Genomic DNA, 27,477 nt, shown 5'->3' with positions numbered 1-27,477 from the left:
ATATTATGTATAATATGACATATAGAATCAAATATATAGAATATATTATATACCAGGTATAGAAATATATACACATTCAATATATATTATAATATATACATTTTACATATATTATAATATAATATAATATAATATAATATAATATAATATAATATATATATATTAGCAATAAAGGAAGGTTCTTTGGAAAAGAACTAAAAAAGTACCAAAAGTGCCAAGGAGACACTTTGTCTTATAAGCTTTTTTTTGAGAATATTCTCTTCTTTTGGGGAAAAAGGAACTTTGGATGAATGACTAGTTTTGCTTTCAATATGACACAGATCAAAGGGGGTATTATAAAACTGAGAATGTTGAAAAGCTGATGAGACTCGAGCACCTGCAGATTTTGGTATCTCAGGTGGATCCTGGGACCAATCCCCTGTGGTTACCAAGGGATGACTATGCTTCAATGTGGTAGTTTGCATTATTGGTCAAAATTTGTTACTCACTTAGTAGTATTATGCATATACACCCTTGCCATGGTTTAATTATAAGTACGGTGTATTTTCTTGCCTCACTGATGGTTAGCTAGGTCATATGACCTATTTTGGCCAATGGGATATTAGCACATGTGATGTAAGCAGGTGCATGGGATGTGTTTGCATGGTGGGACTTGCCCTCTTCTGCTTCTGCCGTGGCCTTGGGAGGAGCTTCTCCTAGGTAACTGCCACTGCTTCAAACTGATTCTCACAGTGAACATGTGGAGACCATTTTGAAGCAGAGCTTCCCACCCATGACCAGAAAAGATGCACCATCACAATGATCTTGCAGACATGTGAAGAGCAAATGTTCATTGTTGTACTCTGATGAGATTTTGTGAGACTGCTATATACAAGATATGACAGACAGACAGACTCCACCATTAAGAAATGAGGAAAGGAGAATCTCATCTGGAATATAACATTTTCTTTCAGTGCAATCACGTTCTACATTTCATGTTATAAAATGTTGTTTAACTTAGCATTATAATGTGAGCACTTACTTATAAGTAAGTACTTTTTGAATTATACTTTTTCATGGATTTCATATGTAGATATATCATTTAATGCTTTTTTTTTCAGAATGGATTAGCAATGAGATCCTGCTGCGTAGCACTGGGAACTATGTCTAGTCACTTATGATGGAGCATGACAATGAGAAAAAAGTATCTATACATGTATGTGTAACTAGGTCACCACGCTGTTCAGCAGAAAACTGAGAGAACACTGTAAACCAGCTATAATGGAAAAAACTAAAAGTCATTATATATAAAAAAGTTTTTTTCAAATTGTTGAATGTTAAAATTGTGTCGACTTCCAATGTTTTATTACTATAAGTAATGCTCTAATTATCATTTTCTGTTAAAATTTTGGTATAGATTTCTGATTATTTCCTCAGATGAGATTCATATTTTATTTTCATTACTTTCTCAATTCAAAATATTTCCAATTTTCCCCATGATATCTTCTTCCTTGACCCATTTATTATTTAGAAATATAATGTCTAATCATTCTTTTCTGTTTTTTTTTTTTTTTTTTGGTAAACTGACAGTTCAGAGCTCTAGTCCTCTTATCTTCTGTTATTTGAGCATCCTAACTTGGATAATTCTAAATTCAACAACTCCATACACTTGTTACTCTTCAGCTTTTTCTGCACCTATTGAGATGATCATATACTTTTTGTCTTTAATTCTATTAATATGGTATGTTACATTTATTAATTTCTGTATGTTAAATCATATACAAGGTGATGAAACCTGGTTAATCATGATTCATAATTCTTTTAATGTGCTTTTGAATTCAGTTTGCTGGAATTTTGTTTGTAATTTCTGCATCTATATTCATGAGGGATATTGGCATGTAGTTTTTTTTTTGTAGTGTCTTTATCTGAATTTGGTATCAGGGTAATAATGGCCTAATAAAGTGAGTTTGAGAGTATTCCCTCCTCTTCAGTTTTTGGAAGAGTTTAAGAGGTTTGGAGTTAAGCTTTTTAAAAATGTGCAGTAGAATCCACCAGAGAAACCATCTGATCCTAGGCTTTGCTCTGTTAGGAGATTTTTGATTACTCATACATTCTTCATAATCATACTGATCTGTTCAGGTTTTCTATTTCTTCATGATTTATTCTTGTGAAGTTGCATATTTCTATGAATTTATTCATTTCTTTTAGGTTATCCAATTTGTGGTATATTATTATTACACTATATAATCTTTTGTACTTATGTGTTATCAGTTGTAATGTCTCCTTTTCCATTTCTTATCTTTTTAAAAACTAGATCTTGATTTTGTTGATCTTTACTATCGATTTTTTAGTTTACATTTCACTTATCTTGCTCTGCTCTTTTTTACTTCTTTCCTTCTGCTAACTCTGGACCCGATTGTTCTTCTTTTTCTAGTTCCTTGTGGTGTAAAGTTAGGCTGTTTAATTTCACATCTTTTTTTTTCTTAAGGTAAGTATTTATCACTATAAATTTCCCTCATAGGACTTTTTGCTTTAGCCCTAAGTTTTGGTATTTTGTGTTTCCATTTTGTTTGTTTCAAGATTTTTTAAAAAAATTCTTCTTTGACCCATTGGTTTTTCAGGAGTGTGTTGTTTAATTTCCATGTATTTGTGAGTTTTCCAGCTTTCCTTTTGTTATCGATTTCTAGTTTCACACCAATGTAGATGGAATAGATGCCTAATATGATTTCATTCTTTAAAAATTTCCTAATACTTGTTTATGGCTTATCATATTATATATCCTAGAAAATATTCTATGTGCACCTAAGACTGTGCATTCTGCTGCTGTGGAATGGTATATTCTGTATATGTCTGCTAGGTCAATTTGGTCTAAAGCATCATTTAACATTTTTTATTGATTTTCTGTCTGGATGATCTACTCATCATTGGAAGTAGGTTACAATATTCCTGTATTCTTTTTGTGTTGCTGTCAATGACTACTTCCAGATCTGTTAGTATTTGATTAATACATTCAAGTGCTCCAATGTTTAATGACTATACTTTATGATTATTATATCCTCTTGATAAACTGAACTGGCCCCTTCCCATTATATAATGGCCCTTTTTTGTCCCTTGTGACAATTTTTAACATAAAGTCTATTTTATTGGATAAAAGCATAGCTACTCCTGCTCTCTTTTGATTTCCATTTGCATGAAATATCCTTTTCCATTCTTTCACTTTGAGCCTATGTGTGTCCTTAAAGCTGAAATAAGTTTCTTCAGGGTTTTGTTTGTATATGCATCCAGCCACTCTATGCCTTTTGATTGTGGAATTTATCTCATTTAAATTAAGAGTAATTACTGATAGACAAGGACTCACTAATCCTATCTTATTGTTTTATGGTTATTTTGTAGTTCTTTTGTACATTTCTTCCTTTCTTGCTACCTTCCCTTTTGAATAATTTTCTGCAGTGGTATGCTTTGATTCCCTTTACTTTATTTTTTATGTATCTTTTAGGTTTTTGCTTTGTGGCTACCAAGAATCCTGCATAAAATACTTTATAGATAAACATGCTGTTTTAAACGGACAGCAACTTAAGTTCAATTGTATACAAAAACCCTACCCTTTTATACATTTCTGATGCCACAACTTATTTCTTTTCATATCATCTATTAACAAATTATTGTGGCTATAGTTATTTTAATAATTTTGTCCTAAGGGCTTAACTCTAGAATATATAAACAACTTATACAACCCAACAGCAAAAAAGCCAATCAATCAATGGAAAAATGGGCAAAAGACCTGAATAGACTATTCTCCAAGGAAGATGTACAGGCGGCCAACAAACACATGAAAAAATGCTCAACATCGCTGATTATAAGAGAAATGCAAATCAAAACTACCATGAGATATCACCTCACACCAGTCAGAATGGCCAGAATGACCCCGCAATCCCACTCTTGGGCACCTATCTGGACAAAACTCTCCTTAAAAGAGGCACATGCAGCCGCATGTTCATTGCAGCACTATTCACAATAGCCAAGACATGGAAACAACCCAAATGTCCATTGACAGATGATCGGATTCTGAAGATGTGGTATATATACACAATGGAATACTACTCAGCCATAAAAAAGAATGACATAATGCCATTTGCAGCAACATGGATGGAGCTAGAGAATCTCATCCTGAGTGAAATGAGCCAGAAAGACAAAGACAAATACCATATGATATCACTTATAACTGGAATCTAATATCCAGCACAAATGAACATCTCCTTAGAAAAGAAAATCATGGACTTGGAGAAGAGACTTGTGGCTGCCTGATGGGAGGGGGAGAGAGTGGGAGGGATCGGGAGCTTGGGCTTATCAGACACAACTTAGAATAGATTTACAAGGAGATCCTGCTGAATAGCATTGAGAACTATGTCTAGATACTCATGTTGCAACAGAACAAAGGGTGGGGGAAAAATGTAATTTTTTTTTTGTTTTTTATTTATTTTTTTGTCTTTTTGTCTTTTGTTATTGTTGTTGTTGCTATTTCTTGGGCCGCTCCCGTGGCATATGGAGGTTCCCAGGCTAGGGGTCCAATCGGAGCTGTAGCCACCGGCCTACGCCAGAGCCACAGCAACGTGGGATCCGAGCCGCGTCTGCAACCTACACCACAGCTCACGGCAATGCCGGATCGTTAACCCACTGAGCAAGGGCAGGGACCGAACCCGCAACCTTATGGTTCCTAGTCGGATTCGTTAACCACTGCGCCACGACGGGAACTCCCGAAAAAATGTAATTGTAATGTATACATGTAAGGATAACCTGACCCCCTTGCTGTACAGTGGGAAAATAAAAAAAATAATTTTGTTCTTTAACATATACTAGAGTTAAGTGATTAAGACATCACTACATATTACAGTAGGAGAGCTATCTGTCTGTCTGTATCTACCTATCTATATATCTATCTGTCTCTGTTTGTTTACATTTGTGTGGCTTACGTTTGTTGAGAGAAATAAATGAAATGGAGAGGGAATAGAAATTACAGTTATCCAGAACGTATTTATGTGACAGGTATTGTTATGCACTTCAACTAGGTGATGCATTGGATGTTGGAGTAAAGAGGCAACAAAAGCAAAAACAGAGAAATGTGGCTACATCAAACTCGAAAACTTTTGTGAACCAAAGGGCAAAATCAGAAGAGTGAAAAAGTAAAATACAGAATGGGAGAAAATATCTGCAAGTTATACATCTGATAAGGAGTTAATATCCAGATTATATAAAGAACTCTACTATTCAACAACAAAAAACCAAATAGCTTGATTTAAAAATGGGCAAAGGACTGTGCTTCAGACTGAATGTTTGTATGCCTCCAAAATTCATGCTAAAATCTAATCCTCACTGTAATGGTATTTGAAGGTGGAGGCCTTTGTGAGGGCAGAACTCTCACAAATGGGCTTGTTGCTCCCTTGCCCCTTTCACCATGAGAGGTTATAGTGAGTAGGTGGTTATCTCATGCTCATTAGGATGGCTACTATTAGAAAAAAATCCCAGAAAAGTGTAAGTATTGGTGAAGATATGGAAAAATTGGAACACTTGTGCATTATTGGTGGGTTTGTAAAACAGTACGGAAACAATATGGAAGTTCCTTAAAAAACTGAAAATAGAACTACCATATGATTCAGTATCTACTTCCACCATATATCTAAAAAAATTAAAAGTAGAATCTCAAAAAGATACAGCTGTATACCCATGTTCATGCAGCACTATTTACAATAGTCAAGAGGTGAGAGGAGCCCACTGACAATGAATGAATAAACAAAATTCAGAATATATATACAAAGAAATTGTCATTCATCCTTAAAAAGTAAGGAAATCACATGCTATGACATGGATGAAACTTGAGGACATTAAGCTAGAAATAGGTCAGACACAAAAAGACAAATATTGCATGATTCCACTTATATAAGCTATTGGAAATAGTCAAATTTATAGGAACAGAAGTAGAATGGTTATCAGTGGATGCAGGGAGGAAGAAGAGGGGAGTGTGTAATTGGAGTAGTTTCAGACTTGCAAGATGAAAAATTTCCAGAGATCTTTTTTATAACATTGTACACATAATTAACATTCCTGAACTATGCATATAAAATAATTTTTTTTTGTCTTTTGTCTTTTTTTTTGTTGTTGTTATTGTTATTGTTGCTATTTCTTGGGCCGCTCCCGTGGCATATGGAGGTTCCCAGGCTAGGGGTTGAATCGGAGCTGTAGCCACCGGCCTACGCCAGAGCCACAGCAACGCGGGATCCGAGCCGCGTCTGCAACCTACACCACAGCTCATGGCAATGCCGGATCGTTAACCCACTGAGCAAGGGCAGGGATCGAACCCGCAACCTCATGGTTCCTAGTCGGATTCGTTAACCACTGCGCCACGATGGGAACTCCGCATATAAAATAATTAAGATGGTCAATTTTAGTTATGTGCTTTTTTACCACAATAAAAAGTACATAAAAACAAAATTAATACAGTGTTAAGTAAAATATGCTCCTACCTCTTTCTTTGACAAATTGCTTTAGTAACCTTGGAGGCCTGATTAAGATTCAGAATCCTGAAAAGCTTAAGTTTCATGCCAAAAGGTAGTAACACAGAGAGAGCCACCCGGTGCCTGGCAGAGCCAGGTGCCTGCACATAGGCCACAGCTTACTCCCTCTGCCTGCACATCGGCCATAGCTTACTCCCATTCTCCCTCTCCTTACAATGTGAGGAACCAACACACACACAGCATAAACACCTCAGTCTACTTCCCCAGGTGCCATCTACATCCCTTGCTTCTGCCTGACCACCCCCTGGAGTGAACACACCAACAGTGTTGTGGGTTGTTAGATGGATGGACCAAGAGAAGTGGCTTGCATAGGCCCTGGAAGCATAGGTCAAAACCTATGTATGATCTTTCATGCCTGATCACAGGCAATTACAAAAGCTTTTCCTGGCAGGTCGCACAGGGGAGAGCTCCAGCTCCTCTAGCCTCCCATGTGGAGAAAAGGAAGTACCCAACTCCAGCACACCCTAGTTCTCCTGTCCAGGCTCATCTGGGTTCAATGGTGAATTCTACTAAGTATTTGAAAAAGAAATGATACCAATTCTCTATAATTTCTCTCAAAAGATGGAGGCAGAGTAATTACCTCCTAGCACATTCTATGAGAACAGAATCACTCTAAGACTAAAAGTAGACAAAGGTAGCACATGAAAAACAAATAAAAACTATAGACTAATATCTCTCATGAACATAGATGCAAAAATCCTCAACAAAATATTAGCAAAGCACCACAATATATAGAAAGAATTATACATCATGACTATGTGGTATATTTCCAGTTTTATGCAAGGCTGGTTCAACATTCAAAAGTCAAGTAAGGTAATTCATCATATAAGAAGGCTAAAGAAGGCCCTGACCATCTCCATCTTTCTCCGCCTCCACCCTTAAACCTCGGCGGGTTCCGCCCAGAGTCTGGTGCGGGCTTTGGGAAGGCAGACCCTTGGGATGGAGTCGGCATTGGGGGTGGGGAAGGAGGGGAAGGACTCGGCTGGAGGGAACTTGTGCGGGCCCCGGCCGACCCGGCTCTGGGCCAGAGGCAATAAATAAACCCGGTCCTGCCAGGCAAAAAAAAAAAAGAAGGCTAAAGAAGAAAAAATCATATGATCATATCAATGGATGCAGGAAAAGCATTTGACAAAGTCCAAAACTCATTTATGATAGAAACATCTCAGTACATGAAAAAATGCTCAATATCACTGATTATTAGAGAAATGCAAATCAAAACTACTATGAGATACCACCTCACACTGGTCAGAGTGGCCATGATTAATAAGTCCACAAATAACAAATGCTAGAGAGGGTGAGGAGAAAAGGGAACCCTCCTCCACTGTTGGTGGGAATGTAAATTAGTATAACCACTATGGAAAACAGTATGGAGGTACCTCAGAAGACTAAATAGAGAACTACCATATGACCCAGAAATCCCACTCTTGGGCATAGATCCAGACAAAACTTTACCTGAAAAAGACACATGCACCCGTATGTTTATTGCAGCACTATTCACAATAGCCAAGACATGGCAACACCCTAAATGTCCACAGACAGATGACTGGATTAAGAAGATGTGGTATATATATCACAGTATAGTATTTATGGCTGGAATACTACTTGGCCATAAAAAAGAACAAAATAATGCCATTTGCAGCAACATGGATGGAACTAGAGACTCTCATAGTAAGTGAAGTAAGTCAGAAAGAGAAAGACAAATACCATATGATACCACTTATATCTGGAACCTAATATATGGCAAAATGAAACTTTTCACAGAAAAGAAAGTCTGGAGAGCAGACTTGTGGTTGCCAAGGAGGAGGGGGAGGGAATGGGGTGGACGGGCACTTTGGGGTTAATAGATGCAAACTGTTGCCTTTGGAATGGATAAGCAATGAGATCCTGCTATAGCTCTGGGAACTATATCTAGCCACTTATGATGGAGCATGATGGAGGATAATGTGAGAAAAAGAATGTATGTGTATATACATACATATACATTAATATATTGTGTATATACATATATATACACATATGTATTCATTCATATAATGTATATATGTGTATACATACATACACACATATATGTGACTGGGTCACTTTGCTGTATAGTAGAAAACTGACAATACTGTAAACCAAGTATAATGGAAAAAATAAAAATCATTAAAAAAATCTCAGTAAACTAAATCTAGAGAGGAACTTTCTCTATTTGAAAAAGAACATCTACACAAAACCTAAGGCTAACATTATATTCAATGATGAGAAACCTGAAGCTTTCCCACCAAGATTAGGAACAAGGCAAGGATAGCCCTTTCATGACTACTTTTCAATATAATACTGGTCCTAGCTAATGAAGTAGGACAATAAAAGGAAATAAAAATTATAAAGATTGTGAAGGAAGAAATAAAACTGTCTTTGTTAACAGATGGTATAAGTCTATGCAGAAAATGTGAAAGAATCAACAGGAAAATTCCTGGGACTAATAAGTGACTACAGCAAGGTTGAAGGATATAAGGTTAATATACAAAAGTCAATCACTTTCCTGTATCAGCAAAGACCAAGCAGAACTTGAAATTATAAATACAATCCCATTTATATTAGCACCCCAAAAATGAAATACCCATGTATAAATCTAATGAAATATATACAAGATCTATATGAGGAAAACTAAAACTGAATGGAGCTGTTCCATGTTTGTGGACTAGAAGACTCAATACTGTCAAGATTTCAGTTCTTCTGAATTTAATATATAGATTTAATATAATTTCAATCAAAATCCCAGTGGAAATTTTCTGGATATTGACAAATTGTTCTAAAATTTATATGGAAAGGCAAAAGACTCAGAATAGTAGAAGTGGTTGAACAGTTGAAGAAGTAGAACTGAACTGGAAGTTGGTGAACTGACACTACTATGACTTACTAAAAAGCCATAGTAATTAAAACAGTATGGTAATGGTGAAAGGATAGACAAATAGATCAATAGAAACAGAACAGAGATCCAAGAAATAGACCCATATGTATATAGCCAACTGATGTTTGACAAAGTGGCAAAAAACAATTGAGCAAAGATTGTGTTAACGAAAAATGGTGCTGATGTGAACAGGCAAAAAAATGAATTAGGCTAGAACTTACACAGCTCACAAAAATTAACTTAAAATATATCAGAGACTTAGACATAAGATGCAAACAGTAAAACCCCTAGAAGGTAACAAGAAAAAATCTAGGTGACCTTGGGCATGGTAGTGACTTTTTAGGCAGAACAACAAAAGTACAATTTATGAAAGAAAGTTGATAAGCTGGACCTCATTAAAATTAAAACAAAATTCTACTCCGTGGAGCGACACTATCAGAAGAGTGAAGACAGGCCACAGTCTTGAGAAAGAGTTGCAAAAGACATATCTGATAAAGGACTGTTATCCAAAACATACAAACTCTCGATAGACCTTAAGGATATTTTGCTAAGCAAGATAAGTCAGCCAAAGAAAGACAAATACTACATGATATGATTACAGGTGGAGTCTAAATAAGTCAAACTTGTAAAACCTGAGAATAAAATGATGGTTATTGGGGGATGGAGGTTGGGATATAGGAAAGATGTTGTTTCAGGGTAAAAATTAGCAATAAGTATTAAATAAGTCCTAGAGACCTGAAGCACAATATGGTGAATATAGACAACAATGTTGTATTATAGCCATCAAGCTTGCTAAGAGATCAGAACTCAATTACTTCAACCATTAAAAAGACTTGATAATTATATAACATGATAGAGGTGCTAATTATTGCTACAATGGTGATCATATTAAAAATGTTTAAATATATCAAATTAACATGTATACCTTTAATTTACAAGATTTTATATCTCAGATATATTTCAATTTAAAAAATATGGAAAAAAAGGAAAGGAACAATCTGATTAAACAAAGGACCTAAGACCTTAACAGACACCCTTCCAAAGAAGATATACAGATGGCAAGTAAGTATATGAAAAATTATTCCACACCATTTGTCATTAGAGAAATGCAAATTAAAACAATGAGATACTACTACATATATATTAGAATGACCAAAAGCAAGAACACTGACAACACTATGTGCTGGTGAGGATTTTCAGAGCAATAGAAATGCTTATTTATTGCTGGTGGGAATGGGAAAAGGTACAGCCATTTTGGAAGACAGTTTGAAAGTTTCTCATACAACTAAACATACTCTTACCACAGAAGCCAGTAATTGTGGTCCTTGTATTTGCCCAAAGGAGTCAAAACCTATGTTCACACAAAAACTAAATGATGATGACATGATGATGATGGCAATTATTGAGTGGAGTGACTATAAATAATTTTGTCAGGATAAGGAAATAGTAAACAGTATAATAAGAGAGAGACTAGAGGGTTAAGTCTGGGTAAGAAAAAGACCATTTGCCACTTCCTGTGACTTTTGAATTCATCTCCATTTGTGCATTCTCAAGTGCAAAATACTATTTGTTTGGGTAGTATTTCTCCATAGAAGAGGAATGGACAGCTCTCTTAAACTCATTGCTGAAAGTTCTAAATTTATATTATAATCAAGATAGATACAGGTTTACCAGAAGGCAAAGGATAAACCAACCAAATGAACAACCAATCCCAAAAGGAAAAAAAACAAACAAACCATGACCTTGATTCAGCAAGATTCAAGTAGAATAAGACATTAGAGATGTGAGATGGAGAAAGAGAAGAAAAGATGAGTAAATGCAGGAGTTCCCGTCGTGGTGCAGTGGTTAACGAATCCGACTAGGAACCATGAGGTTGCGGGTTCGGTCCCTGCCCTTGCTCAGTGGGTTAACGATCCGGCGTTGCCGTGAGCTGTGGTGTAGGTTGCAGACGCGGCTCGGATCCCACGTTGCTGTGGCTCTGGCTTAGGCTGGTGGCTACAGCTCCGATTCGACCCCTAGCCTGGGCATCTCCATATGCCGCGGGAGCGGCCCAAGAAATAGCAACAACAACAAAAAGACAAAAGACAAAAAAAAAAAAAAAAAAAAAAAAAAAAAAAAGATGAGTAAATGCATTCTATCAGTCGTGCTGCGAAGTGGCTGTTCCCTCTTCATGTGTATGTAAATTTTTAGGGGGCTCCTCCCCTATATTTACATCCCACTTTTCAACCTGAGAAAGAATAATGATATTTATACCCAATGAGTTTTCTCCTCAGAGTTTTATGCATGGCAGCTTTTACTTCCTTATTCCTCAGGCTGTAGATGAGGGGGTTCAGCATGGGGATCATTGTGGTGTAGAACACGGAGGCCACGTTCTCCTGGGCCAGGGAACTGGCTGTGGAGGGTTTCAAGTACATGAATGTGGCAGATCCATAAAATAATCCTGTAGCTGCAAGATGGAAGCCACAGGTGTTGAAGGCTTTGGATCTTCCCTCTAGGGTGCAGATGCGAGGATGCTGGACAGGATGAATGATGTTAAGCCCAGCCAAAAAGAAAGTTGTCATCTCAACATCATAGGTGTTAGAGCAGGAGAACTTCATGAGGGGAACAATATCACAGAAGTAATGACTGATGAAGCGCTCACAATAGGAGAGTTTCAATATGAGGTCAGTCTCTACGGTTGAGTCAATGAGTGCTATGGCATAGACGGTGACCACCAGCAGGGAGCAGACTTGATGAGACATGATGGTGTTGTAAAACAGAGGTCTGCAGATGGCGACATAGCGGTCATAGGCCATCACTGTCAGCATGTAACACTCAGCAATGACAAACACAATGAAGAGGTAGAGCTGGAACATGCACCCTGCGTAGGAGATGGTGTTCTTCTCTGACACAAAGTTCACTAGCATCTTTGGTGTAATGGCAGAAGAGTAGCAGAGATCCACGAGTGACAGATTGCTGAGGAAGTAATACATGGGGGTGTGAAGCTGAGCACTCAGCCAAATCAGTGTGACCATGCCCAGGTTCCCTAGCATGGTGATGGAGTAGATCCCAAGAAAGAGGAGGAAGAGGGGGAGCTGGAGCTCTGGCCGACTGGTTAAACCTCCAAGAATGAACTCTGTGACTGTAGAGTGATTTTCTGTAGCCATTCTCCTCTGGTTGGGGACCCTGTGGAGAGAAGAAAGGAGAGCCTATGAAAGGCTAAATACAATTGGCTCTTGGTATCAATGGGTTTCACATCCCAGGATTCAACCAACTGTGGATCGAGGGCACAGAGAGCTGACTGTCTTCATTGTACTATGTCTTTTTACATAAGGCACTTGAGCATTGGCGTAGCAGCCCCTGCAGGTACTGAGAAATGACTGTGTATGGGCCTTTCTGGTGAGGCTAGGTATCAGCTTCTTTTCCTGAGTGAGTGATCTTTGACTCACTTTTTTCTGTTTGTCTCTTCATTCTTTTTAATGCTTTCTAGGATACATGCAATTTTGGCATAGTTTGAAGAATACGAAGGTAGAGAAAAAAGGGTCACCTCTGAAGATTTTACCACCCTCATGATTCTCAAGTAACCCATTACAAGTGTGTTTTATGTATAGGCTTGGAGTTAAACTTTGTCCCAAAAAGAGAAAGTCCCTTGACATCCATGCAATCCCAAAATATTACCCATACAATGAAAATATGAGGCCACTTTTCCTCAAATCCACGTAATACAGTAGGTAGATTCCCGGCCAATTTCTGAGTGACAAATCAATTTCCACATTTGAGAATTAAATGGAATTATAATTTAAATTTCCAAAGCTAAAAAATATAATAGAATAATATGCATGGGGATATTTTCCAAACATTCAGTTGCTATACAAATGTAAATTTCCATTAGGCATCTGGAATTTGTCCTAATTTTTCTTAGTTCTGGTTACACATAATAATCACCTGGGGAAGGCCTTAGGATAATTTTTCTTAGTTCTGGTTACACATAATAATCACCTGGGGAAATTTAAAAAATAATGATATTAGGCACCTACCTATAGTAATTTGGATTTACTGGCATTTTCTGGGCCTTGAGCTCTATGTTTCTGGGCAGGTGGCAAAGTTGAGTTAGGCAGTAAAGATTTTTCTTTTTGGAGTTCCCATCATGGCGCAGCAGAAGTGAATCCGACTAGGAACCATGAAGTTGCAGGTTTGATCCCTGGCCTTGCTCAGTGATTTAAGGATCTGGCGTTGCCATAGTGAGCTGTGGTATAGGTTGCAGGTGTGGCTTGGATCCCAAGTTGCTGTGGCTATGGTGCAGGCTGGCAGCTGTAGCACGGATTAGACCCCTAGCCTGGGAACCTCCATATTCTGCAGGTGTAGCCCTGAAAAAAAGCAATTTTTTTTAAGTTTTGTGTTTATAGGAACCAGAATAATTTTGTAGCTTGAAACACTGGCATGGAATGCAGTTTATTCTGAGTAAAGTAAAGCTCCTGAGAAACCACTTGATACTGACTGCTCTACACTCTCCTGAGTGTTAAAAGGACTCAGGAAACATTCAGTTTGGATCAGGAATAGGAGTGGGTGGAAACAGAAACAGAATACAGTGCACTAACATACCAAGAGCAAAATAATTTGAACGGATGTGGACATTTTTCCTTATCCCCCTCTTTATATATCTTAGCATACATATCCCCCTCTTTAAATCTTGGCGTCCTTAGGGGCCAGATGATCCTTGGCCACCTTCTCTCCTCACCTGAAGAATTCTATTCTAGAATAATCACAGTCTTTCTTATTACTTCACCATTTTTATATTTCTATGCTGTTTATTTCCAAATTACTGCTTGCTTGTCCGTTTTTAGAGTCAACCTATGATCAACTATGAAAAGACTTTTAGCTGAGGGTAATTATATATAGATGCCTAAGAGACTCCTCGGAAGGAATTTTGGGATTTTGAAATGACTATTTAAAGTTGGTCTTAAGAAGTAAGTCCTTGGAGCATGATAATGTGAGAAAATAGAATGTATACATGTATGTGTAACTGGGTCACTGTGCTGTACAGTAGAAAAATTGTATTGGGGAAATAACAATTAAAAAATTTAAAAAAAAGAAAAAAGAAAAAAAAAAACAACAAAAGAAGGAAGTCCTGCAAATAGTGACAGTTTTACTTCTCTCTTTCCAATTTGGATTCCCTTCCCCTCTGCCTCTTCTTTTTGGGGGTGCATTTGTGGCATATGGTAGTTCCCAGGCTAGGGTTAGAACTGGAGCTGCAGCTGCCAGCCTACACCACAGCCATGGCAACACCAGATCTAAGCCACATCTTGCAGCAATGCTGGATCCTTAACCCATTGAGAGAGGCCAGGGATTGAACCCTTGTAGATACTAGTTGGATTCTTAACCTACTGAGCCACAATGGGAACTCTTTTTATTTCTTTTTCTTCAGTGATTTCTCTGGTTAGGGCTTTCAAAACTATGTGGAATAAAGGTGGCAAGAGTGTGCATTCTTGCCTTGTTCTTGATCTTAGAGGGAATGCTTTCAGCTTTTCATAATTGAGTATATTAGCTGTGGGTTTGTCATATATGGTTTTTATTAAGTTGAGATACATTCCCTCTATGGCCACTTTATTGATAGTTTTTAAAAGAAATGGATGATGAACTTTATCAAAAGCTATTTCTTCTTCTGTTGAGGTGATAATGAGATTGTTATTCCTGTTTGTTAATGTGTTGTATCACATTGATTGATTTGTGAACACTGAACCATTCTTTCATTCCTGGGATAAATCCCCCTTGGTCATAGTGTATGATCCTTTAAATGTATTGTTGGATTCAGTTTGCTAGCATTTTGTTGAGGATTTTTGCCTCTATGGTCATCAGTGATACTGGCCTCATAGAATGAGCTAAAAAGTGTTCCTTCCTCTGTGACTTTTTGGAATAGCTTCAGAAGGATAGGTGTTAACTCCTCTAAATACTTGGTAGAATTCACCTGTGAAGCCATCTGGTCCTGGACTTTTGTTTGTTGAAAGTTTTAAAACGACTGATTCAATTTCAGTAGTAGTACTTGGTCTGTTCATATTTTCTATTTCTTTCTGGTCCAGTCTTTGGAGATTGTACTTTTTCTAAGAATATGTCCATTTCTTCTACGTTGTCCATTTTATTGGCATATTGTTGCTTATTGTAGTCTCTCATGATCCTTTGTATTTCTGTGGTGTCAGCTGTAACTTTTTTCAATTCTAATTCTTTTGATTTAATGAAAAAAAATTTTATCATAGATTTACAATGTTCTTTAATTTCTGCTGTACACCAAAATGACCCAGTTTTATATACACATCCTTTTTTCCCCCACGTTATCTTCCATCATGTTCCATCACAACTGATCAGATATAGTTCCTTGGGCTATATGGCAGAATCTCATTGCTTATCCATTCCAAATGCAATAGTTTGCCTCTACTAACCCAAAACTCCTGGTCCTTTCCACTCCTTTTCCCTCCTTTTCTTGATGGGTTTGGCTAAAGGTTTATTAATACCATTGATTTTTTTCAAAGAACCAACTTTTTTTTTCTTTCTCAAATGAATTTATCACATCTGTAATTGTATAATGATCATAACAATCTGATTTCACAGGATTTCCATCCCACAGCCCAAGCACATCCCCCCACCCCCCAAACTGTCTCCTCCAGAGACCCTAAGTTTTTCAATGTCTGTGAGTCAGCATCTGTTCTGCAAAGAAGTTCTGTCTGTCCTTTTTTCAGATTCCACATGTCAGTGAAAGCATTTGATGTTGGTGTCTCATTGTATGGCTGACTTCACTTTAGCATGATAGTTTCTAGGTCCATCCATGTTGCTAAAAATGCTGGTATTTCGTTCTTTTTAATGGCTGAGTAATATTCCATTGTGTATATGTACCATCTCTTCTTGATCCACTCCTCTGTCGATGGACATTTAGGTTGTTTCCATGTTTTGGCTATTGTAAATAGTGCTGCAATGAACATTAGATTACATGTGTCTTTGCGAGTCATGGTTTTCTCTGGATAGATGCTCAGGAGTGGGATTGCTGGGTCAAATGGTGGTTCTATGTTTAGTTTTCTGAGGAATCTCCATACTGCTTTCCACAGTGGTTGCACCAATTTACAATCACACTAACAGTGTACTAGGGTTTCTTTTTATCCACACCCTCTCCAGCACTTATTGTTTATAGACTTTTTGATGATGGCCATTCTGGCTGGTGTAAGGTGGTACCTCATCGTGGTTTTGATTTGCATTTCTCTAATAATGAGTGACGCTGAACATCTTTTCATGTGTTTCTCAGCCATCTGTATGTCTTTGGAGAACTGAAAGAACCAACTTTTGACTTCACTGATCTTCTCCAGTGTTTTCATTGTCTCTATTTCATTTATTTCTGCTCTGATTTGTATGATTTCTTTCTTTCTCCTAACTTTGGATTTTGTTTGTTCTTCTTTCTGTAGTTGCTTTAGCTGTAAGGTTAGGTTATTTATTTGATATTTTCTTGATTCCGGAGGTAGGCTTTATTGCTATAAACTTCCCTCTTAGAATTGTTTTGCTGCATCCTATAAGTTTTGGATAATTATGTTTTCATCACCATGTGTCTCTAGATATTTTTTGGTTTCCTCTCTAATTAGATACTCTTTTCTGGTTGTTGACAAGATTCTCAAGGGATTGATATCAAATATAAAAATAGATTTAGGATTTGATTTGCCATACTCTATATATATAGAGTCCCTTTTTGCTTCAAAAGAAAACTAGAAACTAGTTTGGAAAGCTTTCAGGTTTATTGATAATCAATTTATTCTCATAAGCCTTATTACATGCAATGTTGAGTGGATGACTGCTCATTTGGTTTGTAGAGGAACTGTTTTATTCCTTGAATTACCCTTTGGTGGATGGAAGGATACTTACTTTTACAATGGGATGGTACATTTAGATATCAGCTCCTTTGATTTAAGGTAAATTCTCCCTTCACTTCAGTGGGCTCTCCAATCTATATCTTTACATCAAATATTTTTCCTAAATGCTACACCTAAATAGCCATCTGTTTCTGTCCACTATCATCCCAAATGCCACATTTCCAAGCAGAAATAATCTCTCTTTCCCTGGAGCTGTTTCTTCTGAGTTTCTCATTTTAGTAAGAATGTTTCAATCAGAAGATTTTACAACATATTTATAGTACTTAATAGTTAGTGAGTGTCTTTGTTTTTCCTTTTCTAGATGTTTTAGGTCCAAGGTTAGGTTGTTTATTTGAGTTTTTTCTTGATTCCTGACTGTATTGCTATAAACTTCCCTCTCAGAACAGCTTTTGCTGGGTTCCTTAGCTTTTGGTTTGTCTTATCTTCATTGTCATTTGTCTTGAAGTATCTTTTGATTTCCCCATTTATTTCTTCAATGATCCATTGGTTATTTAGTAGCATATTGTTTAGCTTCCAGGAGTTTGTGTTTTCCCTGTCTTCCCCCACCCCCCCGCCCCAGTTCATTTCCAGTCTCATAGCATTGTGGTCAGAGAAAATGCTTTAGATAATTTTAACTTTTTAAAATTTACAGAGGCATCCATGTATGTGTAACTGGGTCCCCATGCTATACAGTGGAAAAAAAATGTGTTGGGGGAAATAAGAATAAAAAAAATAAAATAAAATTTACAGAGGCTTGATCTGTGGCCCAAGATGCGATCTGTCCTGGAGAATATTCCATGTACACTTGAGAATAATGTATATTTTGCTGCTTTGGGATGGAATGTTCCATAAATATCAGTTAAATCCATCTGGTATAGGGTGTCACTTAAGGCCTGTGTTTCCTTGCTGATTTTCTGCCTGGATGATCTGTCCACTGATGTAAGTGGGGTGTTAAAGTCCTCACTGTTATTGTGTTGCTATCAATTTCTCCTTTTATGGTTGTTAGCAGTTGCCTTATATATTGTGGTGCTCCTATGTTGGGTGTATATATATATTTACAATTGTTATATCTTCTTATTGGATTGATCCTTTGATCATTATGTAGTGTCCTTCTTTGTCTTCTGTGGCCTTATATTTTAAAGTGACTTTGTCTGATATGAGTATTGCTACTCCTGATTTTCTATGACTTCCATTTGCATGTAATACCTTCTTCCATTCCCTCACTTTTAAGGCTGCATGTGTCCTAAGATCTGAAGTGGGTCTCTGATAAACAGCATATATATGGGTCTTGTCTTTATATCCATTCAGCTAGTCTGTGTCTTTTAGTTGGAGCATTTAATCCACTTACATTCAAGGTAATTATGGATAGGTATGTACTTATTACCATTTTCTTAATTGTTGGATTGTTATTTTGGGTCTTTTTTCTTCCCTTTCTTTTCTGTTTTCGCTTGTATTTGTCGACTATCTTTCAGTGTTCCATTTAGATTGTTTTTTCTTTTTTGTGCATGTCCATTATAGCTTTTTGGTTTGTTGTTGCCAGACCTGTACTCTGAAAACTACAAGATGCTAATAAAGAAAACCAAAGCTGACACAAACAGATGGAAAGACATACCATGCTCTTGGATTGGAAGAATCAATATTGTCAAAATGAATATACTACCCAAGACAATCTACAGATTCAATGGAATCACTATCAAATTACCATGACATTCTTCATAGGACTAGAACAAAATATTTTCAAATTTGTATGGATAGAGTTCCCGTCGTGGCTCAGTGGTTAATGAATCCAGCTAGGAACTATGAAATTGCGGGTTCGATCCCTAGCCTCACTCAGTGGGTTAAGGATCTGGCATTGCTGTGAGCTGTGGTGTAGGTTGCAAACAAGGCTTGGATCTTGTGTTGCTGTGCCTGTGGCATAGGCCGGTGGCTACAGCTCCAATTAGACCCCTAGCCTGGGAACCTCCATATGCCATGGGTGCAGCCCTAGAAAATACAAAAAGACAAAAAAAAAAAAAAAAGAAAGTTATTTTCTCTGTGCAGCAGAGGGGGCATGGGAATGCTTGATGAAGGTAACTGTTAATTTTTATTATTACCTTTTTGGTAGCATATGAGTTTTAAACTATACATGTATTATCTTTTAAAAATAAAAATTGATTAAAATATTGTGCTCCCTTATATTTTTTACTGGTGGCACTAATGCAGCTCATATTTTTATAGAACAAATATAATTGTGTCTAAATATTATATTTGACATTTAGTGAGGTCGTTAAAGGTATAGACTCAAAAGTCAGACAGAACTGGGTTAAATTCCACCTCTGACTTTTAATATATGATCTTAAGCAAGTTATGTAATCTTTTTACTTCCAGGCATTCTCATCTGTAAGTTGGAAATAATAATAATAATACCTACCTCACAATGCATAGTCCCTAGCAGAGAGGACTGCATATCATAAGTGGTCAATATCTATTATTATTAATTATAGCATCAGATCATAATACCAAACCATGACTATTGTTTTCATAGGGATGAAATACACAAATAACAGACATAGTTTCCAGGAAGCATGCACTAATATGTATGTAGATAATATTTAGAGACATCCCATCTATGAGATACATATCTAAGCTGAAAAATGTACATTCTCTTGCTATTTTAATTTTTTCTTCAAATAATTACTAATATTTTTTAGAATCCTTTATTGTATACATATTTATTTCAGTCACCAGTCTCAAGTATTGCTTCTGAGATCCTTGGTGGAGAGAGGGAATGTATTTACAGCAGGAATTACTATCCCCATTTTAGTGACAGAAAACTTAAAGTGCTAAGATTTTTTTTTTTTACTCATTTGATAAAGTTTTATTAGAAAGTATAACTATTCAAGACTTGAAATATTAGATAGCAAATATATTAGATTAAGGTCAAACTGCCTTTCCCTTACTTTTTCCTTTTCTTTTCTTTTTTTAATTAAAAAAATTTTTTTTTGTCTTTTTGCTTTTGCCGCTTCCATAGCATATGGAGGTTCCCAGGCTACGAGTCCAATCAGAGCCGCAGCCACCGGCCTACACCAGAGCCACAGCAATGCGGGATCTGAGCTGCGTCTGCTACCTACACCACAGCTCAGGGCAACACCAGATCCTTAACCCACTGAGCAAGGGCAGGGATTGAACCCGCAACCTCACGGTTCCCAGCTGGATTCGTTAACCACTGAGCCACGACGGGAACCCCCTCCTTTTTTTTTTTTTTTAAATTGAAGACTAGTTGACCCACAACATTATGTTTGATTCAGGCTGAAGTGCTGAAATTTTAAGACTTCCTTAAATGTCACAGAACTTACTAATGGAGACTTGAACTCAAAACTCATTTTGCTGTCTCTGAATCTATACTCTTTCCTTTCCTCTGGTTTATAGGCTTATAAATCCACATAACTATGGCTCTATGGCAACATTGTGGCTGCACAATATTGAGATTTACTCTTCATTTCTTAGTAAGAAGAGGGCATACGGAAAAAAAAAAAAAAAAAAAAAGAGAGAGAGATGCTACTCTCTAGGACAGGGATTGGCAATCCAGTCAAATCCAGCCCAGTGCTTGCTTTTGTGATAAAGTTTTGTTGGAGCAAAGCCATGTTCATTCCTTTATACCTTGTTAATGATGCTTTCCTGCTAGAATGGCAGAGTTGGGTAGTGGCAATAGAGATCTTATGGACTACAGAGCCCAAGATATTCACTTTCTGGTCCTTTCTGGAAACATCTGCAAACCCCTGCTCCAGGAAACTGATACTCTGGTTGCACAACTGACCCAAGGTCAAGTGGTTAGTGAAAAGCAGAACTGGGCCCAGAATGCAGGATTTGTCACCATCAGTCTGTTTTGTTCTCCACCATACCATGCTGTCTTGCTGTAACTAATCTTTTTGTGGCACTTTTTTATTTTTTATTTTTTTGCTTTTGCTTTTTAGGGCTGTACCCACAGCATATGGAAGTTCCCAGGCTAGGGGTCACTGGAGCTACAGCTGCTGGCCTACACCATAGCCACAGCAACACGGGATCTAAGCCTGACCCACGACCTATACCACAGTTCACTGCAATGCTGGATCCCTGGGTCAGGGATGGAACCCACATCCTCATGGATACCAGTCAGATTCATTTCTACTGAGCCACTACAGGAACTTCTGTTTCACTTTATTTTTATACTTTAAGTAAATTTAATTTAATACATTAAGGCCAAGGAGCTATCTTATTACTATATTTCCAAAAACATTAAAAAAATCATACAAACAGTATATCTGCATTGCAGAAAAGTAAACAGACTGGAAAAATAAAATCATCATATTCTAACAACCAAGAATTTAACTGCTATGTATATTTTACCAGATCTTTTTCTCTGAATATATATATTTACAGGTATATCTACTAATATATATGTATTTTTTAAAAACTCAAAGTGAACATATAAGTTTGGTTTGTATCTGCTTGTTGGTTTGTAATCTGCTTTTTCTGTGGTGCATTAAAAGAAACTGACTCATTTGTTTAGGAACAAAATATTACTTGCATTCCTTGTGGTAATGGAGAGAAGGAAGTCTGCATTATCATAAACTTTGTACCTTAAATTATTGACAGCGAGAATATTTTACTTCTTAGTAACCGGTAACAGAATTTTTAATTGTATTTCAATTAAAAAAAAGAGATAAACGAATTTCATCTAGATAGTGATCACTTACATGTCTCCTTTCCTCAAATCTGAGTCTCCTAAAATGATAAAGAATGGAAAATCCACAAAAAATGTATCATTACCAGGAATCAAAGTTCCTTATAAAACAGATCACTTACAAAGCAGAGATTTTTGTTCCTGCCTCTTGATTGCTCTATTGAATAGAACATTGTGGGCAACAGAAATTTATAATCTTCTAGCTAATTTATAAATAATCCCCAAATCTCTTGCTAGCTTAGCTGCTAAAAATCTTACCACTAGTTTTATCAAATCACCATCTCAGAACTGCTGCTTATGACAACAGTCAGAATTACAAGGACAACTATACTTTCTTTGCAAGTGGGGAAAAAGAACTGAGAGAAGGGGGATATATGATGGAAAATAGTATGTAAATAAGGTCTGCAGTACAAATGGGAATCCATAGAAGGTGCTTTGTTCTCATTTTACACAATTGCTTTAAAACTATAATTGAGTACCTGTGTAGAGAAAAACTAGAAAAATATTACCTGGAAATCTTAGGAGATACTTTGTTTTCGGCAATCAAGACATAAATATCAGCAAGCAGAAAGCTACAATATTTACATACATTTCCAGTCAAAGGAGCCAACACAGTCACAGAAATGGGTCATTGAGATTGAGATGCCAGGTATGTTATATATATAGGTGGAATTTCTTCTGGCATGCAGCTGATCCAGAGAACGAATCTTCTTGAATGAGCAATTAGTCTGGCACTTATTGCTCTGGCACTTGCACTAAGAAAGATGTTTTACCTCCCAAGTGTGTTAATTTTTCTTCTATTGGGAGAGGTACCCTGCAGCCTGGTAAGATATGATGTACTAATAAAAACTGTATACATCTAGGTTATGCATGTGATATTTTTAGGTATACAATGTGATGACTTGATATAATATATATTTTGAAATGATTACCACAATCAGGCAAATAAACATATCCATCACCTCACCTAGACACCCCCCTTTTTTTTCTACTGAGAACACTTAAAATCTATTGTCTTAGCAAATTTTAAGTGTATAGTACAGTATTATTAACTATAGGCACCATGGTGTACATTAGATCCCCAGAACTTATTCATCTTATAATTGAAAATTTACACACTTGACCAACATCTCCCCATTTACCCTATACCCAAGCCCTGGCAACCACCCTTAGATTTAAAGGTGAATAAATACTTAATGCTACTCGTGTCTCTTTAATAATTTGGTTAGTAGATTCCTTATGGAAAGTCATGGCAACAAGATCCCCTGAGTTTTTATCAGTTAATAGCAATGTTTCCACTGCTTTTATATTTGAAATCAGATTGGCTACATAAAATTAATCATTGTTTCACATTTAGTTTTTTGAGTCTCTAAAACCTATTACTCCATTTTGTCTATAAAATATGTTAACAATGTGTGATGATAATATGATTTTTCCCCCCTTATGGTCTTTTTACCTGGGTGCTCGAGAGCTCTTTTCATTTTCTCTAAGGTCCAATAATTTTATGGTTAGCTGTTTTTCATTCTAGTCAGTATTCTTTGACATTCTGTGTTCCCTTTCAATACATCAGTCCCTTACTTTTTTTAAGTTCAGGAGAATTTTTGTGAACTCTAATTTTTAGCATTTGTTTTGTTTCCTTGCTTTTGCTAACTTTTGGGGTTTCTGTTCTGTTTTGTTCAGAGTATACTGGATCATCTTTGTCTAGCTTTGAAGTTAAAGTTTTATTCTGAATTCTTTTTCCTTTCTTTTGATCTTAAATTTCTCTCCTTTCTTACATAAGTTTCTCTTAAGATATTAATTATTGTGCTTACTTTCTCTTCTATTATTTCTAGCTTAGTCTTCATTTCTAAAATATTTTCCTTTAATTTCTAGTTATCTCTTGAGTTCTGTTGCTTAATTTATGAGTTGTAAAATACATTTTGATGTATATTGTTCTTTAATAACTTGTAGTATTTTCTAAATTATTTCAGTGCATTTTGAAATACAAGGACAGTGTTTCTGTATTTTGTAGTCATGTCTTTTGGTCATGCTTTGATTTTTTTTTCTTTTTTGGGGTGAGTTGTTTTTCCGTTCCCTGTTTCTTCCCGGGGAAGTTTTTCTACCTCACATACATATTTTTCATATAATAGCTTTATATGGGATGTGAAAACGTAGATACTTTGGCTCATTTTAAGTCCTTGTGCTTTGTAGTTAGGATTACCTTCCCAGAAATTTCTTATCAATGTGGGACCTTGTTCTGGAGAAGAGTTCTGGATGACTAGATTTGAGATTCAAGAAGCAGAAAATGATGCAGCCCCTTCAGACATTATCTTAGAACTCTTAAACCCACCTACCGTTGGAGTGAATTAAATTTCTCCCAGTTCTGCTGCTAGTTTCAAGCTGGCATGATAAACTTTCCTGTAATTTTTAGTCATTTGGGGAAATCTCAAGTTTGTCTGATACCATCTTACTTTTTCAATTTTATATTGCACAATTATTAGTTACATGCAGATTTTATAATTTTTATTGGTTTATTCGCATCTGCTGGCATTTTGTAACTCAGGGACCTGGACATTTATTTTTGTTATGGACATCGTCCACGACTTTGTGGTTTCACACTGAATATTTTAAGGAGTATTGGGGGAGAAAAACAGAAAACAAATAGAGCTAACTTTTCCCAGAATTACATACGGCATTCTTTTTTGTATATATTTAGAAGAATATATTCATTTGACGTATTTTTATTTATTATGTTAAGTAAATTTATTTATTATTATATTCATATATTATTAGAGTATGTATATATTCTTATGTATACACATAAGAAAAATATATTCAGAAGATAAATTCTTAAAGAATATATTTAATATTTTGACTATGTTAAATATGTTCTTTAATTAATGATGGCAATACCTACTGCTTTGTTTCAGGCATATTTTCTCATGCATATTTTTCCTTGACTTCTATTGGCCTTTCTTTCTGTTTCCAATATTTAGCAGTCACTAAAATTCAGTGAAAACTAAAAAGATAAAGACTTCCACATGCAGCTATGAATAATTAACACCAGACTTATTTTCCTACCATAAACCAAAACACTGGAAAAATAGATGTAATTACTCTTTAGTCATCTGACAACAGGCATCTCTGGACTGCTATTTGTGATGGAAGAGAAACAAATCAGGTTAAGTCTCTTAATTGCCTGAGTTTACATTTTGGAGGCTCTGTCTAGACACTACCACCAGAGGGGTGACCCAAGCAGAGCACAAAATTGTCACTGAGTGTGGAAGCAGAGATGAGAACTCAGGAGGCTGAGTAATCTCAAATTTATGGGGAAGAGGACTTGAATTTGTCAGAGAAAGAGCTCCAGAAATATGAATACGGTCCCCCTTGTTTTTTTTTTTTTTTTTTTTTTTTTTTTGCTAAATGCTAAACTGTATCTGTGTAGGCTGAAATTCCAGGAGGCTAAGTTAATAATAGCCACTGCTGGTTTGGAAGCTGAACAATTCCCAGAACTCATACAAGGCCTGGAGATGTCTGAATTTCCACTATCCAGCTTAGTAACATCTGAAGAAACATCCAGGACATCCAGTACAGGATCCAGGTAGGTAATAATTTAGGAGTAGGACTAAATTTGCCCAACTCTAAATTAGACCTGCTTTAACAAATCTTAGAAACAAACTTCAGGGTGGGGGGATGCACTGAGGGCTTGGGATGGAAATGTTATAAAATTTGGTTGTGATGATTTTATACAGCTATAAATGTAATAAAATTCATTGAGTAATTAAAAAAAGAAACAAACTTCAAAGAGATTAAGCTCAGTCACTATACTGTACAGCAGAAATGGACTTGACACTGTAAATAATCAACTATACCTTAATAAAAATAAATTTAATTAATAAAAATCTTATGCTTATATGTTTGACCTAACTGCTATTAAAAAATCCTTAAGAATTTTAAAGGAGAACAAGAAAACCCAGACACTCAACAATGTTAGAATCACAATGTTTGGAATCCAATAAAAAATTAGTAGATATTCCAGAAAATAGGAAAATGTTAACACAACCAGGGCAAAATCATTTAATAGAAATATATAAGAAGTAATAAAAATGTTGGAATAAAGAACTTTAAAAAGCCATTATACATATGCTCCAAGGTTTTATGGAAAATATAGATATAACAGATATATACATTATATCCAAATATGGATAAAATGGATATACTTTATATTTTTTATGTAAAGTAAAAAAAGTAAAGTATTAAAGAAAACCAAATAGAACATGTAGAGCTGAAAATGCTTTATCTGAAAAGAAAAATTACCAGATGACTTTGAGAACAATAGACATTATCGAAGAAATAATCAGAGAACTTGACTATCTAACGAGAGACACTATTTGAAAGTGTGCCAGAGAGAGAGAGAAAAAGAGGGAGGAAGAGAGGAAGGATTAAATAAAAACAGAGCTTCAGAGTTCTGAGGTGCAATATTACTTGGTCTAATGTACCTTAATTGGACCAAAAGAGAGAAAAGTGGGATAGATCAGAGAAAACAGTGAAATTAATGATGGCTGAGAATTACCAATTTTAAAGAAAAAAATGGACCCACAGGAGATCAATGAACCCCAAGCAGAACAAACACAAAGAAAATTACACCAAGTATTATCATAATCAAATTGATACCTGGTTAGTTTAACATTTTAATGTTTAGAATCAATGTTTTAAAAAAGTCAACTAACCAGATAATAAAGACAAATTTCATAGAGGACTAAAAATTAGCATTATGGCTAACTTCTTGTCATAAACAATGCAAACCAAAGAACAATGGGATAATGTGTTTAAAATACTGAAACGCAAACAAAACCATAATGAGACACCATCTCACATCTGTTACCATGCTATCATCAAGAAGACAAGATGTAGCAAGTGTTGGCAAGAATGCAGCAAAAAGGGAACCCTTGTACACTGTTGGTGGGAATGAAACTTGTTCAGTCACTGTGGAAAATAATATGGAGTTTCCCCAAACAATTAAACATAGGTCTACCATATGATCTACAGAAATTATGCTGAGTAAAAAAGGAGCCAGATCAAAGCCGACAAAATGTATGATTCATTTCATGAAGTTATAGAAGATAGATAGCTAATTTAAGGCAAAAAAAAAAAAATCTGACTAGTAGCTGTCTCAGGGGGAATGAGATTAACAGGATGCATCAAGGGAAATTTTCCAGAATGAGTGGAGTGTTTTATATTAAGAAAATGTAGGAGTTCCCGTTGTGGCTTAGTGGTTAATGAATCCGACTAGGAACCATGAGGTTGCGGGTTTGATCCATGGCCTTGCTTAGTGGGTTGCGGATCAGGTGTTGCTGTGAGCTGTGTGGTGTAGGTTGCAGACGCGGCTTGGATCCCATGTTGCTGTGGTTCTCGTGTAGGCCGGCAGCTACAGCTCCAATGAGACCCCTAGCCTTGGAACCTCCATACACTGAGGGAGCAGCCCCAGAAAAG

The 27,477-nt window shown here is 36.3% G+C and overlaps 1 protein-coding gene across 1 annotated transcript in view; it reads right to left on the bottom strand.

Annotated features, from left to right (window-relative positions):
- Positions 1–11,576: 11,576 nt before the first annotated feature.
- The window catches only part of LOC100524098 (olfactory receptor 8A1-like), a 141,033-nt gene continuing 125,132 nt past the window's right edge, over positions 11,577–27,477 (bottom strand). Inside the window, exon 2 of the mRNA XM_021063057.2 lies at positions 11,577–12,606. Coding sequence (XP_020918716.1) covers positions 11,664–12,587 — 924 coding nt within the window. The 5' untranslated portion in view covers positions 12,588–12,606 and the 3' untranslated portion in view covers positions 11,577–11,663. The remainder of the gene's footprint in view (positions 12,607–27,477) is intronic.

This window comes from Sus scrofa, chromosome 9 (genome assembly GCF_054392235.1).
Source record: "Sus scrofa isolate SSC_HxYL_T2T_F1_AM1 chromosome 9, Sscrofa_HxYL_maternal_Yorkshire_Landrace_v2.0, whole genome shotgun sequence".
Lineage (NCBI taxonomy): Eukaryota > Metazoa > Chordata > Mammalia > Artiodactyla > Suidae > Sus > Sus scrofa.
Note: the sequence above shows the minus strand (reverse complement) of the source record. Positions and strands in the feature narration are given on the sequence as shown.